This window comes from Cotesia typhae, unplaced genomic scaffold (genome assembly GCF_013202065.1).
Source record: "Cotesia typhae breed Kobodo isofemale line unplaced genomic scaffold, CoteBio_Ctyphae contig_22, whole genome shotgun sequence".
Lineage (NCBI taxonomy): Eukaryota > Metazoa > Arthropoda > Insecta > Hymenoptera > Braconidae > Cotesia > Cotesia typhae.
The window spans coordinates 3,239,221-3,258,033 of NW_027423728.1; the positions used below are offsets into that span (position 1 = coordinate 3,239,221).

The 18,813-nt window shown below is 26.3% G+C and overlaps 4 protein-coding genes across 8 annotated transcripts; 2 read left to right on the plus strand and 2 right to left on the minus strand.

The window, feature by feature from the left end:
* The first annotated feature begins 225 nt into the window (after positions 1-225).
* On the plus strand, positions 226-5,266 carry LOC141538535 (protein halfway-like). 2 transcript variants are annotated; one of them, XM_074260071.1, is made up of 7 exons: positions 226-1,017; positions 2,518-2,809; positions 2,889-3,203; positions 3,310-3,479; positions 3,566-3,748; positions 4,301-4,459; positions 4,546-5,265. In XM_074260071.1, the coding sequence occupies exons 2-7, from the start codon at positions 2,518-2,520 to the stop codon at positions 4,933-4,935; spliced, it is 1,509 nt and encodes a 502-aa protein (XP_074116172.1). In that variant the 5' UTR covers positions 226-1,017; the 3' UTR covers positions 4,936-5,265. The 2 variants fall into 2 exon arrangements, with proteins under 2 accessions (XP_074116172.1, XP_074116173.1); XM_074260072.1 differs by lacking the exon at positions 226-1,017 and adding an exon at positions 1,180-1,324 and having other exon boundaries at positions 4,546-5,266.
* A 1,103-nt stretch (positions 5,267-6,369) lies between these two features.
* Positions 6,370-10,080, plus strand: Ppat-dpck (Bifunctional Phosphopantetheine adenylyltransferase - Dephospho-CoA kinase). The gene is made up of 4 exons (XM_074238260.1): positions 6,370-7,529; positions 8,070-8,324; positions 9,443-9,625; positions 9,703-10,080. Exons 1-4 carry the CDS (start codon positions 6,591-6,593, stop codon positions 9,895-9,897), a joined length of 1,572 nt encoding a protein of 523 aa, XP_074094361.1. The 5' UTR covers positions 6,370-6,590; the 3' UTR covers positions 9,898-10,080.
* LOC141524403 (intraflagellar transport protein 22 homolog) lies at positions 9,898-11,283 on the minus strand. The gene is made up of 4 exons (XM_074238268.1): positions 11,148-11,283; positions 10,898-11,067; positions 10,213-10,412; positions 9,898-10,151 (listed from the first exon to the last, which is right to left on the minus strand). Exons 1-4 carry the CDS (start codon positions 11,184-11,186, stop codon positions 9,997-9,999), a joined length of 564 nt encoding a protein of 187 aa, XP_074094369.1. The 5' UTR covers positions 11,187-11,283; the 3' UTR covers positions 9,898-9,996.
* LOC141524400 (double-stranded RNA-specific editase 1) lies at positions 11,271-18,758 on the minus strand. Of its 4 annotated transcripts, none has more exons than XM_074238265.1 (7): positions 18,692-18,718; positions 18,483-18,538; positions 16,786-16,832; positions 15,640-16,060; positions 14,206-14,372; positions 13,544-14,102; positions 11,271-11,824 (listed from the first exon to the last, which is right to left on the minus strand). In XM_074238265.1, exons 3-7 carry the CDS (start codon positions 16,819-16,821, stop codon positions 11,700-11,702), a joined length of 1,308 nt encoding a protein of 435 aa, XP_074094366.1. In that variant the 5' UTR covers positions 16,822-16,832; positions 18,483-18,538; positions 18,692-18,718; the 3' UTR covers positions 11,271-11,699. The 4 variants fall into 4 exon arrangements, with proteins under 4 accessions (XP_074094366.1, XP_074094365.1, XP_074094363.1 ...); XM_074238264.1 differs by having other exon boundaries at positions 15,640-16,072; positions 18,692-18,710; XM_074238262.1 differs by having other exon boundaries at positions 18,483-18,758.
* Positions 18,759-18,813: the final 55 nt, after the last annotated feature.

Genomic DNA, 18,813 nt, shown 5'->3' on the forward strand with positions numbered 1-18,813 from the left:
ATTCATTTTGCTATAATTTATTTGTTAAAAAAAAATTCAAAAATTAATTAAATATCTGCTAAATTAATTATCATGAGAGAAAAACCCAGTTAAAATAAATATTTCTTTCTCCCAGTGGATCTTTTTATATATAAGTAGTCTCTACCTCTACTCTACCACATATAATCACTTTCCACTTTGTAAATCAGTAGAGTCCGAGCTTCGAGCTCTGCTTGACTGCTGTATCGCTGTGGCAACACAAAGTAACATGCCTTTGTTCTACTTAATTTTTTTAACAATCAAATTCATATTTATAAACTAACGACTCATCAAAAGTGTACAAAGTTCAATTATATTTAAAATTTTTATTTTCAAAGTGAATTAAAAATTTTTAACCATACAATTAAATTATATATTTATATAGTTTGCTAGAAAAACATTAAAAAAAAACTAAAATAAATTTAAGATAAAGATGACGAGATAAAGCAGTAATAGTAACAATGAGGATAATTTTGATTAATTGAAGCGAGGGCAATCTGAGTGACCCAAAGTGTTGTGTTAAACGAATTAATTAGTTTGTGCGGTGTTGTTAAAAAAAAAAAAAATAATTACTGTGTAGCAATTATAAATACGTACCTAAAAGTGGCAAAAAAATTTATTTACTCATCATTAAAATTTTTTAACTCGTTTGCTGGCGATATAAATAAAGTACACATTTCATTGAGCATAAAAATGTGTCTATATCTATAATGTTGATTTAATACACGTACATGTCAAACGTGTAGATGTGTCATAGCCGATAGTAGTAAATTTGTGGTTAAAATACTTACACAAGGCGTGTATGTACACAAAAAAATCAACTGAAATCTATAGTCGTCATAATTAAATGTATGACCTTCGTTTGATGCTTAGAAATATTATTGATACAAATTTATTTATTTATCACTAACAAAAATATGTAAGAGTACTTTTATTAATAAAAAAGAGGATAATTTTTAAATAAAAAGAGGATGTAAAGTAGAACAATAAACGACAAAGGTAAATATTTATAATTCGGTTGTTAAACTGATGAATTTATTTTTTTAGATTAAAAATATAAAATTTATTTTTAGATTTGTCAGATAATTAGACATGTTTTATTGAAATCTTATCGGTTACTCGAGGTTGCTCTAATAGTCTTTCCATGTTAAATATTTTTATTACGTTTTATAAATTCAATTTCCCATATTGGAAGTTAAGATTCTGGAGAAAATAAAACAAAAAGAATTTTTTGTAACAGCTGAGCCAGACGCGTGAAGGAGATAAGGCTTATCATAAAAGCATTGAAAAACTACATTCCCATCAGGCTTGTTTTTAAGTTTTTTTTATCTAACTTTATTCGACAATCTTAAATTCTTTTAAGAGAAATCCATAAAAATTAAATTACATTTTTTTAATAATAATAATTTTGTAGATTAAATAAAATTGTAAGTTGTGATTTTCTACAGAGTCTTTGCAAATTATAAAATACAAATAATAGAGTTGAGATAAACAAGTTTCCCTTGCGGTTTAGGAATTACTGTAAAACCACAGTGAAATTTTGGTAAGATTGTCGTGCAAAGACAGTGAGATCATGATGAATTTACGGTAAAATCACCATGATTTTGTGCCATGTGTTCACTGTAATTATATGGTAATCTCACAGTGGTTCGATAGTGGTTTCACAGTAGTCTTATCATTTTATCATCATTTCTGAGTATTTAAAAAAACAAAATTTCAAAATCGGACCATAGTGACAAAATGACACAAAATCACTGTGAATTCACTAAAAAATTACCGTAAACTCACCGTGGATTTATGGTGAAGATGATTTCATTGACATTTTACAGTAATTTCGAAACCGCGAGGATTAATCGTATGAGAATATATAATTAACAAAGAGTAGAATAAATATATTTAAAAGGTTGTTGGAATAATATATAAAAAATATGTACTAAAGATGTGAATTTGTCGCAAATTTTATATTATAAATATTGTTATTATTATTATCATTTTAAGCCAAATTTCTCGATCCAATTTGATGGTAGACTATTCAATTTTTTATTTATTAATTATTACACCACAATATAATTGGTATGAGCACTCATACATACCATCCTCGGGTGAATATATAATAATTACAATATTGTGGTGTAATAATTAATTAATAAAAAAATTGAATAGTCTACCATCAAATTGGATCGGGAAAGTTAGCTTAAAATATAACAAATGCTCTTTAATAAGTAAAATCACACAGTAAAAAATTTTGCGACATTGCGTCAACAATTTTTGTGTTAAATATTTAACATAAAAATTTTTAACAGAAAATTTTTTGACGCATTGACGCAAAATTTTTTACTGTGCACCGATCTTAGAATAATTTTGAATAATAATAATAATAATAATAGTAATAATAATAATAATTATTATTATTATTATTATTATTATTTTTTTTTTTTATTTTTATTATTAGCTAAGTGGTTAAACTAAAATAAACATAAATGTTAATGGGTTTTTCAGATGCATATCCTGAGTTTGAGTATTTGTATTTATGGATACGTTGCATTTACAAGTGCACGAACTGAAGAAGATCAAGCATCATCACCTGCTGCAAACACTGAGATGAGACTCGGCATTCCGCCGCCTGAAAGATGTTTTTATCAAGATGCCTCCGAGTGCCCTGAGATTGAAAATTCTGATGATTGTCCCTGTAAAAGAATTCCAATACTGTCATCCAGTAATAATGAGGAATACGCTGTGTTTTGTTGTGATTTAAATATTAAAACCTTTGAAACTGGTCTTGCTTGTAGCAGTAAATATTTAAATACTTATTATTGCTATCAATTTATTTAATTATGTATGTGTAAAATTAATTATAATTATCTTTATAGATTTCCCGGTTAATGTATCATATATTCATATAAGAAATGCAACTTTAGAGGCCTTAAATGTTAGTGAGGTCAAATGGAGAAGACTCAAATCACTAGCCATCACAGACGGTAAAATAAATCGTATCAAAGGTCAATTTCTCATGATGACACCGACACACTGCTTAAATCTGTCAAATAATGCTCTTACGGAGATCGAAAATAATTCCTTTACAAGATTATCTCAATTAACAAGTTTAGATTTATCTTATAATAATATGACACATCTGCCGGCATTAAATATTATGAATGGTCGAGAATTTTGGCTTGATATTTCTGGTAATAATTAGATTTAATTATTTTAAATGGAACTAACATTTAAAAATACATTTTTTTTTTCTACTTTATAATATTATTTTGAATTATTGATTATTGATTATTTAAGGAACTAATACTCTTTGGTGTCATGATGTCTCCCAATACATTAACAAGACAGGAGATAAACAGATTATTTTTAATCGTGAAAATGAGACAGTTTGCTCAGCTAGTAAAACTTGGAGATGGTTCAATACTACTGAGCAAGTTCCATTGGAACAAGTTAGACTATTAAGTTTGGTAAATTTAATTTTTCTATCATAAAAATACAATTGTAGTCATTTTGAGTATAAAAAGATGCTATTTTTAATTATTATAATTACTAGCTTCAAACTGAGTGTCCAAAAGGAACAACTTGGCAATGTCAATGTAGTTTTATTAGACTTAATATCGTACAAGGAGAAAAACCAGTAATGGCTGTTGAAGTTGATTGTAGTGGTAATCAATTAACTAGACTACCTCAACGTCTTCCACCTAATACAATCGCTCTTAATGTTTCTTACAATAACGTAAGTAAAGGCTAAATTTTTGTTTACATTAATTATTTAACTAGTAACCTTGCAGTCACTATGTGACTGCCGGGACTTGTGAATTATAAGTAGATTAAATTTTGCTTTATTTAATTCTGACTTGTTAAATTTCACTGTATTTTCTTAAATATTGATGTTTTCGAAAATATAAGCTTATCCCGATGTTACACTGATCAAGAGCTTTCATTTGAGTACCCACATGCATTTTTAATATATTTTTTATATATACATATATATAATATATATAAATATATGAAAAATTGATGTGGGTACTTAAATGAAAGGTCTTGATGAGTGTAACATCGGGATGAGCTTATATCTTTGAAAATATCAGTAGTTCTCAAGATACAAGGTCATTTCTTAATTATGTATCTAGAGATAAAGCCTTTTTTGCAGCCTAAATACTTATCATAAATTTACTATCAGTGAGAATGAAATAAAACCTTATCTTATTCTCTTAATAATATACATAATTAACTCCAAATTTTTGCAATACATTGAATAAGAATTAATATTTGTGATTCGTTATAGATAACAACCCTTGATGAAATAAGTGGAAATTTATGGTACCATGATCTTCAGAAATTTTATGCTGACTACAATAACATTACGTCGATTAATAAAATTGAAGGATCGAAATTTTCTGATAATTTTGAGTTTTTAAGTCTCCGCCACAATAAAATTAAATCAGTACGTGTATCATTATATGTCATAGTTTAAAATATTTTTCCGATTTATTCAATGATTAATAATATTTTTATTGAATTTATTTAAAGGTACCAACGTACATTTTAGTACCTAATGTTCACAATAAAAATCATCTTAGTCATCGATACGTAAAACTAGGTGGTAATAAATTGCTTTGTAATTGTAACACAGCAAAGTATTTAAAACCATGGCTGCAAACAAATATACTTGATCCTGATGAGGTTCTTTGCGAAAATGTTAAGGAAAAAGTTGTTGACTTAGAACCGTCCAAAATGTGTGTTCATCCGGGTGATTGGACAGACTATATATATTACTTGATTGCATTTGAAACATTAATGCTAATAAGTCTTATTGCTAAAGTATCTTATGATTATTGGATTTTCAAAACTGCAGGATATTTACCTTGGCCGGCAAATAAAATGCCGAAACTACCTTGTGATTGGCTGTGCGAGGCATAAACCATAAATATATATGTATATAGTTATCCATTTATTGACCATATATTTTTAAAATCATATATTGAGTTTGTTACAAACAAAAAAATTTATATATGTTGATCTAATCAATAATCAAAAAAGTGATATTTTTAAAGTAAATTAATAACTTTTAGCAGAATATTTTTATATATATTTTATGATGTAAGCTTTTAATTGAACAAATTTACATTACTTTGTATTAGTTATTTGTACATAAGAAATTAATTTACTCGATCAGACTGATGCTCTTGTTAAATTTTTTTTTTAATTAATAAATATTGACGGAACAACAATCTTGTTTTTTTAATTAGTTATAAAATTTTAACGCATGATATTTTGTCAAGAAAATTTAATTTTATGCTCGAGCAAAAATATTATACATTTCTATGATCTTAAAATAAATAATTTTCTCATATAAATATCCAGTTTTTATTTATCATCTATATTTATTTATTTCATGTTTATTTTTGTTCTTAGATAATTTATTAACGTTTATGATTTCAGTAAATTTATTTAGTTCTTTATCTTTATTTGCAAATCTTTCTTTATATAAATCAGCATACACATATTTATTTGTTTAACAATTTTTTCTCGCTGAATAAACAAGAAAAATTAAAAATACATTTTTAATCATATAATAAAAGTTTTTAAAGTGCGCAAATAGAGAATTTCTTAATATTTATTCAAAAAATTTTGTTTTTATAATACTTATTTTATTTTTATACTTCATAAGTTTTCAAATATTTTATTAAAATAATTTGTCAATCCAAATATGGTTTAATATATTATTTTAACTTATTTTAAATTAATTAAGCGTTAAAAAAAAAAAAAAACATTATTACTATCTGCTAAATTGATGACATTAAAGTTAGCTGTTACTTGACAATTTTCTAATTTTTTTAACAAAAAAATTTGTTCTAAAAAATTGTTTTTAAGAAACTGCATTTTTTATTTTATTAAATTTCTACAAGTCCATTTTTTCAATATTTTTTTTTTTCTATAATTTATTTGTTAAAGAAATTTAAAAAATTGTAAAGTGACAGCTAAATTTAATGTCATGTTAAATTGATAAAAATTAATTTAACAGATATTTGATAATTTTTAGAACTTTTGTTAACGAATGAATTGTGGCAAAAAAATAAGAAAAAAAAAATTGACATTTAGAAATTTTATAACTAATAGAATGCAATTTTTTAAAAATAATTTTTTATACTTAATTTAATTATTAAATAACATTAAAAATTAATCAGGTGACAGCTAACCTTAATGTCAAGCTAAATTGATTCTCATCCAACTTTATTTTTTCATAAAAGATTGACAGTTGTTAGCTAACTTCAGTACCATTGTGTAAAAACTATTTACGGCTTCAGTACTGCCATCTGTGAGTTCAGTTAAAAACATATTTGAGTTTTGTTTATTTTTCAGTCATATTTAGATTTTTTTTCATAATAATAAAATTTTTAACTAATTAACATTGACGATAATATTTTTTTTTTTATTGTATCACGTAACCTTGATAAACTTGACGATTAAACCCGCACAAACTGACTGTAAAAACTGTTAGATAATATAAATAAAAAATTAAATAATTAAAGTGACAAATTAAGGTTTATTCTTGCAATAGTTGTGATGTTAAAATGGCAAATACTGTGTTATTAATATTAACAAATTCATCAAAAGTAGGTAAATTATTACCAGTAATCCAAAGACATGTGTCTAAAACACTTTATATACAATATTTTCCCGACAAAAATTTACCATCTGGTAGTTATTCATCATTACTTCAATGGAAATTGTTACCCAACCATTACCAAAAAATTGCTAATATTTACGCACTAGCAACAACATTCTTGTCGAAAATAGACGTCAGAATATTAATTTCAAGTACTAAAAAAAGTTCATTAATCTCCACAGTGCGTCCTATTGAGTTGGTTATTTTCGACAGGAATTATAGTAAAGAGGATGCTAAAATGTTTATTAAAAATTGTATAAAAAATTCAGCAGAGCCGTGTAATTTTATAGCCATCAATGATCATCAAGATCCAGATGAATGTTCACCTGAAAATCTTGATGATAATATTAATAACAACGAAAACAAAATATATAATAATACAGTTCTTGGTGGAACATTTGATAGACTTCATAATGGCCATAAAATTTTATTAAGTAAAGCAATACTCAAATGTTCCAATAAATTAACAGTAGGAGTTACGGATAGCAGTATGATATCTAGAAAAATATTATGGGAGTTGATAGAACCATGTGAAAAAAGAATTAACGCACTAAGAGAATTTCTCAACGATGTAAATCCTAATTTAATTTATGATATTGTACCAATAAATGACATATATGGACCTACCAAGTATGATCCTTCATTTGAAATGATTGTAGTTAGTGAGGAAACCCAAAGAGGTGCTGCTAAAATAAATGATCTACGTTTACAAAAAGGATTAAATCAATTAGATATTGAAGTTGTCAAATTAGTTGAAGATTCTCATCATAGTAACAATGAAGAAAGTAAAATAAGCTCAAGTAATTATAGAATAAGATTGCTTGGTACACGATTAAAAGAACCGGTAAGTAATATGAGGGTGAATTCAGCAGACAGCTAATTTTTGAGAATTTTTAGATTAATTTTAACTTAATGGTTGTTAAAAAAATTTTTAAAATTGCATAGAAAAAACTTGTGAAAATTTCCATATGCATTTTTATACTATTTCTTCTGTAACAAATAAATAGCTGACATTTCAAAATTTTTAGAAATTTTTTATTGAAGAAATTTCAACTAAACTATTAAAAAAAAAAAATTCATATGTAAAAAACTTAAAAAACTACAAGTGCAATTTTTTAGAAATATTTTTTTAGTTGTAATTTAATTTAAAAAAAAAATCAAAAATTTTTAGACGTCTGCTAACTTCAGTGTTATATTTTTTTATACTATTTTTTCTGTAACAAATAAATTGTTTATAAATTATTAAAAAATTAAAAGATGTCTGCTAAATTCACACTCATTAAGTAATAATAGAGTAATTAATAAATTACACTAATAATAATGAGAATATAAATACGTTTAGTTTATTAATAAAAGCAATCTTTCATTTTTCTTGTTTAATTAGAATATTATCGGAAAATCTTTGAAACCTTATATTATTGGTCTAACTGGAGGTATCGCTAGTGGTAAATCTTCAGTAGCTGAAAAACTAAAATCTCTTGGCGCTGAGATAGTTCACTGTGATAAATTAGCCCATGATCTATACAACCCCGGCCAGCAGTGTTTTAATTATGTTGTAGAAAATTTTGGACAACAAATATTGACTTCAAACGGTCAAATTGATCGCAAAGCTTTGGCAAATATTGTCTTTAGTAATAAGGTAATTTATGTTAAGTTAATCTATATCACAGCCCAAATGCCAAAAGGGTGTAGAAATTTTTTTTTTTTACTAATTGGTTTATTAACATTTTCTACTTTTAAAAATAAAAAAATTAATTTCCAAAGCCAAAAGGACGTATGTCTTAACTTATACGCCCTTTCAGCTTTAGGACATTGAAAATTTAGTGACCTAAAGCTAAAAAGGCGCATAATTTTTTTTGCCCATTGCTTTGAATTGTGATTTATATGTTACTAATTTTGCTGCAAAATTGAAAATATATATTGATTATTAAATTACAAATAGGTATTTTTAAAGGTTATTAAAGTAAAAGACCCAGTTATTGACACTTGCAATTTTATTTTATTGAAAAAAAAAATCAACTCTAACAAATTAATAAATATAATTTTTGAATTATAAATTTTGAGAAAATTGGTTTTTTGAGAAAATTTAATTTTTTTAATTAGAATATAAAATTGCAAGTGTCAAACAACTAGGGCAGTGTCAATAACTGGGTCTTTTACTTTATTACAATTTTAATACGAATTCTGTTTAAAATTTCAATTGAAAAAGAAAAAAAAAACAGTTGCGATATCTAATATGGTTGTTGAGTCAGAGGTGCGAAATTCAACAATATTAAATGATCTGGATTTATTTTTTAGAGTTAAATTTTATATTTCAGAGCAAAATTGAAAGTTTTTTTATACGCCCTTTTAACTGTAGGCTGAACTTTTTCTAAAGCCAAAAGGGCGTTTGTTTTGAATTATGCCCTTTTGGCTTTAGTACGTTGAAAAATTTTTTTGACAAATCTTTACGTTTTCAGCAGTTCTAAAAATTTTTTATACGCCCTTTTGGCATAAAACCCTATCTAGCTGCTGTAATACGCTCTTTTGGCATTTGGGTCGCGATATTATTAAGAGAATAAGCGAAATTTTGTGGCCAGTGTATTTAAATGATGAAATGGGTTTTTATGGTTGAATTTGGTATCATTGGAAAGGTCTTGACCTGAAATTGTACCTTTTCAATGTTTCATATTCATTTCTAAAATATTGTATTTATTATGATGAATAAGTTTTCAAAGTAGCAATAAATAAATTTGAATTTTTACTGTCATCGTATAGGAAGAGCTTGATAAATTAAATAGAATTATGTGGCCAGCAATTCTTGATGTTGCAATAAGTAAAATTAAAGAATTACAAGCTCAAGGAGCAGAAATAATAGTAATGGAAGCAGCTGTTCTTATTCAAGCAAAATGGCAATATGTTTGCCATGAAATATGGACTTGCATTATTCCTCATGAAGAGGTAAATCATTGTCTTCTTATTTATTAAATTACAATTTATTCTAATGTAATATATAAAATAATTTAATGTGATAACAGGCAGTGAAACGAGTAATGGAACGAAATAATTTAAGTAAAGAAGAAGCTGAAATGAGGATAAAGGTTCAACCAAGTAATGTCGAGCAGGTTAACGAAGCAACTGTTGTCTTATCAACTTTATGGAGTCATGATGTAACTCTTAGCCAAGTCCAAAAAGCATGGGAATTACTAAATCAATTTTTATCTAAGCAATAATTTATATATAAATGAAAATTTTTTAATTGAATAGAGAAAGAGATTGTTAATACATATTTTTATCGTTAAAAAATTTTTTATTTTTTATATTTAAATAATTTAACTATTTTTTAGGATATCATTTTCCTCATGGTCATTTTTTTCTTGAATTCTGGTCATTAAAGTGCTCAAAAATGTTTGAAAGTCTGATTTCAATTTGTTTCTATTTTCTTCTACATTGCAATTTACTTGAGATATTTTAGCGAAGACACTAGCTGAAGAAATATAAGAATTATTAGCGATTATTTTTTAATTTATAATCAATTTAATACATACACAATCGTTTAGGTGCATCGGCAACTTGTTTATCTGATTCAAAAAAAAACACAACACAGTCTTTTGGTTCTAATTGAGATTTTAGTACAAAGTAGTTATAAAATTTTTCAAGTTCTTGAATTTGATCATCTGTTTTTTTATTATATACAAATATTAGTCCTTGTATATCTTTTCTCAATGCTGACCAACAATCTTCAAACCTAAAAATATTTTTTTTATAATACAAGAATCTATGGTAATTATTTACAAGTGAGGTCAATCCCATTTTGAGCCATATCTAGGTCAATAATTAACATGTTTTTATTCTACTTATTTTTACGGCGCATTTATGATAAAAAATATCGTTAAAGAAAAAAATAAAGATTTCGATAGCTTTTTGCCTTTAAAAGTTGGAAAAATTTTGGCTCTCATGTTTTTGGATAAAATTTCTATTTTATCTTTTTTTTTAAAAAGTTCATAAACAAACGAACAATTAAAAAAGAAAAAGTTGAAAATTACAATTTTATAAAAAAATTTGTTGAAATTGTGATAACTTTTTTTAAATGTTCATATTTTTATGTATTTAAAAAAAAAAAAATATCAAAATTTTCAAAAAAAAATTTAATTGAAAAAGAAATGAAAATTAAAACGGTGGACCTCACTAGTAAATAATTACCGAATATGTTTATTATTTTATTTATTTTACTTATGATCACCGCTACAATCCCACAATTCAATATCGACTTTTATTTTTTTATTTTTAACATCTACATCTACTGCTTCAAATTCTAATATTCTAACACCTTGTGAAGGACGATAATCATAACCCATTCCTGTGGCATCAGCGAGAAAATTAGCAATTGTTGTTTTTCCAGTCTAGTAATTATTTTTAATTTATGATTATTATTAATAACTAATTATTTGCGGTAAGAAATGATTTTAATAATAATACTTACCGCAACTGGGCCAATAATAACTATTTTCAACGGTTTCATGGTGATGTGTGCGCTCAAGAGTCAATACAGGGGATATTTGAAGAGGTAAGGAGTGTTTTGAATAAGGTTACCTTGGTAACAAAATACATAAATACCAACTCAATGTATTGACATTTATAAGTAACAAAACGTATACATTATAATACTTAGCAAGAAATCTATGAAAAAAAAAATAAAAATAAAAAAAAATGAACTATTATGAAATTGATTGGTTCCAGAGTTATTAGTTGTGAAAATAATAGCTAATTAATTCTGGTTTATGATAGCAAAAAGTAATAAATCCAAGTCTATTATTAATCTGGTACTATGATGGTACTACAATATGTTTGCTAATTGTAATTTTTAAAATATTGTGGGCCAGTTTTTCAATCCAGAATAAAATTTTATCCAATGATGAAATATATCTATATATTTCATTTATATAAATATACTGGCGATAATAATTATATTTTTATCCTGGATTGAAAAACTGGTTTTTTGTTTACAATTATGATTGATATGAATTAATCTTATTTATTGTGGAGTGTCTTGAATTAGCGTCTGGCTAGACTCTTCCATTTCAGTAGGATATTCCAAACCAAAAAGCCCTTTAAGAGCAGATTTTGCTGCGGCTTTCTTAGCGTCTTTTTTGTTTTTAGCTATAATAAAAAAAATATATTTATAATTTAAGTAAAATATTTAATATTATTGCTCTAATCAGGTCTAAATTCTTCTATAATTAATTGAAATCAGGATGTTATAGACCAAAATAATGCTACGTTTTTTATTTAATTTATTTTAATGACATTAAAATTAGCAGTCACTAGAGAATTTTTAAATTTTATTTAACAAAAAATTAGTTCCAAAAATGATTTTTAAAAAATTGGATTTTTAATTTTTTTAAATTTCTAAATGTCAATTTTTTTTGCCATAATTTTTTTGTTAAAGAAAATTAAAAAATTGTCAAGTGACAGCTAACTTTAATGTCATTTTATTTTAACGTGAGAAGTTTCGTTAGTTTTATTCTGACATCATCAGACACCTCAAAATTTACAATATAAAAACACATAGTCCTTAATTTACAAAAATTACTGCCCATGACATTTTTTTATATAAAAAAAATTAGAGTCTGTAATGAACAAAACGAAACATTCAATTAAATATATTAAGAATAGCTTTATTTATAAATTCCTAAAATTTCATGATTTTTTGATCGTTTAGATTGCAAGATATTCAAAGACAAAGTTCGCGATTTTAAGAGTCATGTCTTATTTAAAGTATGTACAATGCCCGGTCTCTCCAACTATTTTTTATTATATTAAAAAATTCTCTTAGCAGAATTGGAAAAAAAAAGTAGGAGTGTTGAAAAATGTTTTTAGAATAAGTTAAAAAAATAAAAGTAGCACTTCACCGTTTTGCTATCGAGATATAATAATTAAAAAAAATAATTTTCCTGGTCATTGAACAATTTATAGTAATTCGGCAATACCGTGTGGGGTTGCGGTCAATTAGTCAGATCGAACATTTCGAATTATCAAAACTCTAGAAAATTTTAAATTCCGCTACATTCAAAATTTATGACATACATTAGCTTAAATAGAATATCAGCCGAAAAATAATTTTGTAAATTATAAAACACCTAGCTCTTGAATATAGATAAACATAAATCTCATAGTCCTCAAGAGTTAAAATTAATTTAATTTTGAAAAAGATTCGTTCCGACGTATATTCATCCGAATACTCATCCATCCGAATAATGATTCGGCCGAAAACTACTCATCCAAATAGCTAAATATTTGCATTTTTCGGCTAAATGAGTGTTCGTCTGTTCATTCATTTTGGCGTAAAAATTTTCGTTTTTATGTTTTTTATTTTATTGAGACTTTATGACTTTGAAAGATTCTATCAATATAGCTTTAGTTTTTTCCTCTATTCAACATTATATTTTTCGGAATTTTTAAATTTGTAAAATTAATTATTTTTAATTGCATTTTACATTAACTTTCCAAGTTCTAGTAATTTATTAATTCGAAATGTTCTCAGTCTGACTAGTAGTTGACTGCAACCCGAAATAGTGTTGCATAAAAAGCGGGAAATTCAAATCTTTCACGGTTTTCAAGAACATCGTTGACAGATCACTAGAACTAACAGTATGTAATTATACCCTGATTAAAAAAAAGTATTGAGACAAAGAAAAAAGTATTGGTTTTCTAGTCAATCCAATATTTTTTTCTTTGTCTCAATACTTTTTTTTATTCAGGGTACGTGTGAACGTTATGTGCCGAGGCTTCTAAATTTTTATCCATAGTAAAATGCTCTGACTGTACTATACCACGCTGGAACTACGTTAGGAATTGGTTTCACATTTTTTTTCTTACCTTCACCACTGTAAGATGTTCCGTCAATGTCAACGGCTAGAGTGAAATATGTATTGGGAGGGTTGCCACGACGGTTTATCTCGGTATAAATTGTTCCTGGTCGCATTTGATTAAGTAACATCACCGGATGAATTGTTTCTGCGTTTGCTGGAAGCTTTTTTTCTAGTGGAAGTTTCGGCTCAGACTTGATTTTAACTGGTTGTTGCAATCCGGGTCGTGGTATAGGTACAACAGAACCTTGATTTTGCCATTCAACAAATAATTTGTACAAAGCAAAGCTGGCTAATGAACTCCATGGAATATCATCAGATTCTTCATTTCCGGATATTTCCATTGGTGTTGAACCAGTAATTGAAGAATCATCGGCAGATTGTTCATCATTTTGATTATCTTGGCTACTGGCAACAGATTGGTTTCCATCGCTAGCATCATCAAATTTTATTTTTTTAGCTGCGGCATTCATTTTTTCAAGAAGCAAACTTTTTAAAGCATTCTCGGCAGCATTCTGACGTGCTAATGGTTTTGAGAGACCCTGTCCGACGTAAGTTTTACCTTCCAACTATATTCAGTGGATAGAAAAATGAATAACTTTTAATTAAATTGTTTTCAAGTTTTTAAATAATTAAATAATTATAAATTATAATTAATAATTAATAATATACCTCCGCATGAACAAGGAACATTGAAGTTGGTACTGTATTATTTTCTACAAGATGAAATTTAACACCAGCCTTCATTTCATTCAATACCATAATCGCATTCTTGGGCATCAGAGTCTTTCTCAAACGCTGATTCATACGTAAGCGCTTCAACTTTCTGTTGACTTTAACTGTAAATTCAAAAAATTTTATGATTAATTTCCAACATCAATAATTTTAGTTATTTTAAAATATCCATTGAAAATTATCAGATCATCTGTTCACATTGACTCATTTATTATTCTACAATCATTCTAGTGAATAAACTAATTGTAAACAACAAATTAGTAAATGTACTTAAGGATTGGATATAAAGAATCTTCAAATTTGCGCAGTGAAATGTCATCATAACTCATCTAGGTGAAAAATTAACATTTTTTTTTATTCTGATTGTTTTTACGACTCATTTATGATAAAAAATATCGTGAAAGAAAAAAATAAAGATTTCGATAGCTTTTTTGCCTTTAAAAGTTGGAGAAAAAACAAAGCTTTTGAATTTTTTGTGAAACTAGAACGAGACAATGTACTATAATAAATGTCAAACAGGCCATTTAAAAATTTTAAATTTAAAATAAAAAAATTTGCATTCTAAATTATTCAAGTATTTAATATGTTATCATTGTAAAAATTAGCTCTGAAATATTGCTCATTGATTCTATTATTGTTCTCATTCTTATAAATAGTACAGTATTATAGAATTTTGCAACTATATTATTTAATCATTTGAAATTATTAACTTCCTTAAAATATGATGATGTTAGTCTTATATATTTAATATTGTTATACGTGTACTTTATTATAAAAATTATGTATATTATTGTCATTCGACTATTTTGCCTTGACATAAAAATTGAATAAGTAAATAAATAAAAAAAAGTTTTCTTTGCATTTCTACACGTTTCGTATAAAAATACGTTGATTCTAGAAAAAAAAATTTTTTTTGGAAATTAATTTATTTTTATCTGAAACGTCGAGAAATACAAAAAAAATTTTTTCTTCAAACTAAAAATTTTTTTAAACTTAGAAAAAAAAAACAAAATTTTTACAATACGCCCTTATTACATCTGTAATACGGTGTGATTATGTGTTTTTGTTAAATATTTCAAAGTTACCTAATCAAGTCAGAATTATGCTAACGAAATGTTGTAAATTGGAATAAATAAAAAGAAAAACATAAATTTATTTGATCTATTATATCCTGATTTGATTATTTGAAATTTTATAATGCTTAGACCTGAAACAATGAACATTTTTTTCTGTATTTAAAAAAAATATATATCAATAAAATCAAATAGAAATTTCATTCAAAAAATGAAAATTAAAATAGTTGACCCCACTTGTAAATATTTACCAAGTTAAATTTTTCATATTAAATTAATTAAGACCTATCAAACTTACCACCAGGAACTTTAATACGTTTCCATTTAGGTTGATCGGCAGTTTGTTGAGGCATGGGTTCATCAGTTATTTCAATACTTTCAGTTACTGGCGCAGCTGGTTGAACTACAGGTGGTTGGACTGGAGCAACTGGAGCAACTGGTGCAGGTTGAGGAGTTTGTTTAAGAATCGGCTTCAAGCGTTGAGGCTGACTAATTTGCTGTTGGTTTGGTTGATTTTGTCCTGGTTGAATATTCGGTTGCTGCTGTTGTCGTTGTTGTTGTTGTTGTTGCTGTTGTTGTTGTTGTTGTTGTTGTTGTTGTTGTTGTTGTTGTTGTTGTTGTTGTTGTTGTTGTTGTTGTTGTTGAGGCGCAGCACCTTTGAACTGTTGATTTGTCGAATTTCCGGGTGTCTTTTGAGCGGCATTTTGTTGATAGTTACCCTGTTGAATGTACTGAAAAATAGAGGGTGGGTCGCCGCTACACAAGAACCTCTACGGTTGTACTATCCCACCAGGGCCTAGCATCGCGTTAATTAATTACTAGCACTATGGGTTTTTACTGCACTTAGCTTAAACTCGCCAGTTGTTTTCCCTCTGATAATCATTAAATTCGATACTTGCATATTATGTACAAAAATATGTAAGTCGTTCATTTTCAAAAATAATAGATATTTCATAAACTGAATTATTTTTTATTTGTTGAAAATAAAAGTTCAAGAGTCATCGCTGGCAATTTATACTAGGTGAGTAAATAACGAACTTGCCCCTGGCGAAATGCACCTCCTTGATATTGTTGCATAGCTATTTTAACCTGCTTCAGCAGGATAGGGAAAAGTCGAAGTTCTAATTAGTTTTACATGCACAAATAATAATTTAAATAACCTTCCCAGTGTATTGTTTATTCGATTGAAATATTTATCAAAACTCTACTGTTTGATAATTTTTTCAAAGTACTTTAAAATGTTCAATTATAAATAATAATCATCATTTAAATTATTAAAAATCAAACATCAATGAAACAAAGATTATTTTCATTTATATAATGAAATATAAATTTTGTTTATCGGTATTCAAATGTTTGTTTGTGGGAAAATAATTTATTTAAATCATAACCTGGCAACGTCGCTACTATATAAGGTCAAATATTTTTTAATTGTAAAACTTACGGTATTATTTTGAGGAGCGTAAGAAGGATTCAGCATTGTTCCACGACCTGAAATTAAGTATAATTTTTCAATACAAACTTATATCTTTTGTGATCTATCTTATTTATCAGACTATTTACAACTACTAATTTATTATTTTTAATTTTAATCATTTAATCTGGTAATAAAAACCTCATATGTATATGGCCGATCGATTTGTATTCTATTTGAAATAAAATAAAATAAAATAAAATTTCAATTTAAAAAATCAATCACTAATAATTGATCAAATATTTTATAAAAATGAAAGTATTCAATGAAAACTTGTTATCAATATATTTTAGAATCGGAGGGATCATCTATATTATTAAGAGAATAAGCGAAATTTTGTGGCCAAGATAGTCATATGATAAAATCGGTTTTTTAAAAGTGATATTTAGTGTCATTGCAGAGGTCTCGACTTGAATTGGTGCCTTTTCAAGGTTTCATGCCAATCTCACCAATAGTCAATTTATGATATGTATTTAGGCTGCATTCGAAAATGCTCTATCTCTAGATACATAATTAAGAAATTACCTTGTATCTTGTGAACTATTGACGTTTTTGAAGATATAAGCTCATCTTGACATTGCACTCTTCAAGACCTTTCATTTAAGTACCCACATTAATTTTTTATATATTTTATATATTTATATATATATATATATATATATATATATATATATATATATATATATATATATATATATATATATATATATATATATATATATATATATATATGAAAATATATAAAAACGCATGTGGGTACTCAAATGAAAGCTCTCGATGAGTGTAACATCGGGATGAGCTTATATCTTTGAAGTCGTCAATATTTAAGAAATCACAGTGCAATTTAACATAATTAAGAAATGACCTTGTATCTTGAGAACTATTGACGTTTTTAAAGATATAAGCTCATCCCAATGTTTCAATCATCAAGACCTTTTATTTGACTACTCACATCAATTTTTCATATATTTGTATATATTATATATATATATATATATATATATATATATATATATATATATATATATGAAAAATATATCAAAATGCATGTGGGTACTCAGATGAAAGCTCTTGATGAGTTCGACATCGGGATGAGCTTATAACTTTAAAAACATCAATATTTAAGAAAGTACAGTGCAATTTAAGAAAAGTCATTATTTAATAAAGCAAAATTTTATTTATTTATAATTCACAACTCACGGCAATCACATAGTGACTGCAAGGTTGCTAGTGACATGTATTCATTGTTATAGTGTTTGGTGATGATTAAGTGATTGGGTGTTTAACAAACAGCTTTATATATAATATTAAGTTTTTTTGTATAAATTTTGGATGACTGCAAGGCGTTTTGACTTCATGGCCAATTAAATTAATAAATAAATAAATAAATAAATAATAATAATAATCATAAATAATCAATTTTAATTATGGATACTGTAAATGTAAATGTAAAAATAAAATATTCAACTAAATTTTACTGCATTGCAGTATTGATTTTTTTTAAACGTGGTCCTACAATAGCGCCATTTTTTCCCCTTTGGAGTACATTAATATTTACTAACCAGATATTATTTCTTCTTTCATTTTAGATTAATTTGATGGTAATATTTTCTATCAAATAGATATATTGATAAATTACATAATTAAATATATAATAAAATATTTACCAGCTCCGTAATTCTGTTTGCTTTGATTGGGAGGTTGATTTCCTGGGCCACGGTTTCTGGTGAACATTTTGTTTAGAAGTTATTTATAGATTATAATGAAATTTAATATAAATTGACGATTTTTTTAAATATTATCTTCAAAGTAATAAACTTTCTCTTTTCACAATACCAGTAAGATAGGTTTTAGAGTATTTAGAGTTAAACAACACCTGTCTAAGCCGGAATGTTGTGGAATGTCTTTTGCAGTTAGTTCACCACCACTTAATGCCTTCCATTAAATTTGTACTCGACAGTTTCAGGTCATCCACACGAACCGGAAGTTTTTAAATTA

What these genes read in the sequence shown, in the direction of transcription:
- Ppat-dpck (XM_074238260.1), top strand. Translation starts at nt 6,591, where the DNA reads ATGGCAAATACTGTGTTATTAATATTAACAAATTCATCAAAAGTAGGT. An exon ending in GTACACGATTAAAAGAACCG is followed by an intron (nt 7,530 to 8,069) that starts GTAAGTAATATG and finishes TTGTTTAATTAG; the next exon opens with AATATTATCGGAAAATCTTT. An exon ending in ATATTGTCTTTAGTAATAAG is followed by an intron (nt 8,325 to 9,442) that starts GTAATTTATGTT and finishes GTCATCGTATAG; the next exon opens with GAAGAGCTTGATAAATTAAA.
- LOC141524400 (XM_074238261.1), bottom strand. Translation starts at nt 18,549, where the DNA reads ATGTTCACCAGAAACCGTGGCCCAGGAAATCAACCTCCCAATCAAAGC. An exon ending in ACGCTCCTCAAAATAATACC is followed by an intron (nt 16,073 to 16,785) that starts GTAAGTTTTACA and finishes TCTATTTTTCAG; the next exon opens with TACATTCAACAGGGTAACTA. An exon ending in AACATCTTACAGTGGTGAAG is followed by an intron (nt 11,825 to 13,543) that starts GTAAGAAAAAAA and finishes TTTTTATTATAG; the next exon opens with CTAAAAACAAAAAAGACGCT.
- LOC141524403 (XM_074238268.1), bottom strand. Translation starts at nt 11,186, where the DNA reads ATGAAACCGTTGAAAATAGTTATTATTGGCCCAGTTGCG. An exon ending in GATTGTAGCGGTGATCATAA is followed by an intron (nt 10,413 to 10,897) that starts GTAAAATAAATA and finishes AAATATTTTTAG; the next exon opens with GTTTGAAGATTGTTGGTCAG. An exon ending in CGATGCACCTAAACGATTGT is followed by an intron (nt 10,152 to 10,212) that starts GTATGTATTAAA and finishes ATATTTCTTCAG; the next exon opens with CTAGTGTCTTCGCTAAAATA.
- LOC141538535 (XM_074260071.1), top strand. Translation starts at nt 2,518, where the DNA reads ATGCATATCCTGAGTTTGAGTATTTGTATTTATGGATACGTTGCATTT. An exon ending in TTAATGTTTCTTACAATAAC is followed by an intron (nt 3,749 to 4,300) that starts GTAAGTAAAGGC and finishes GATTCGTTATAG; the next exon opens with ATAACAACCCTTGATGAAAT. An exon ending in GCCACAATAAAATTAAATCA is followed by an intron (nt 4,460 to 4,545) that starts GTACGTGTATCA and finishes ATTTATTTAAAG; the next exon opens with GTACCAACGTACATTTTAGT.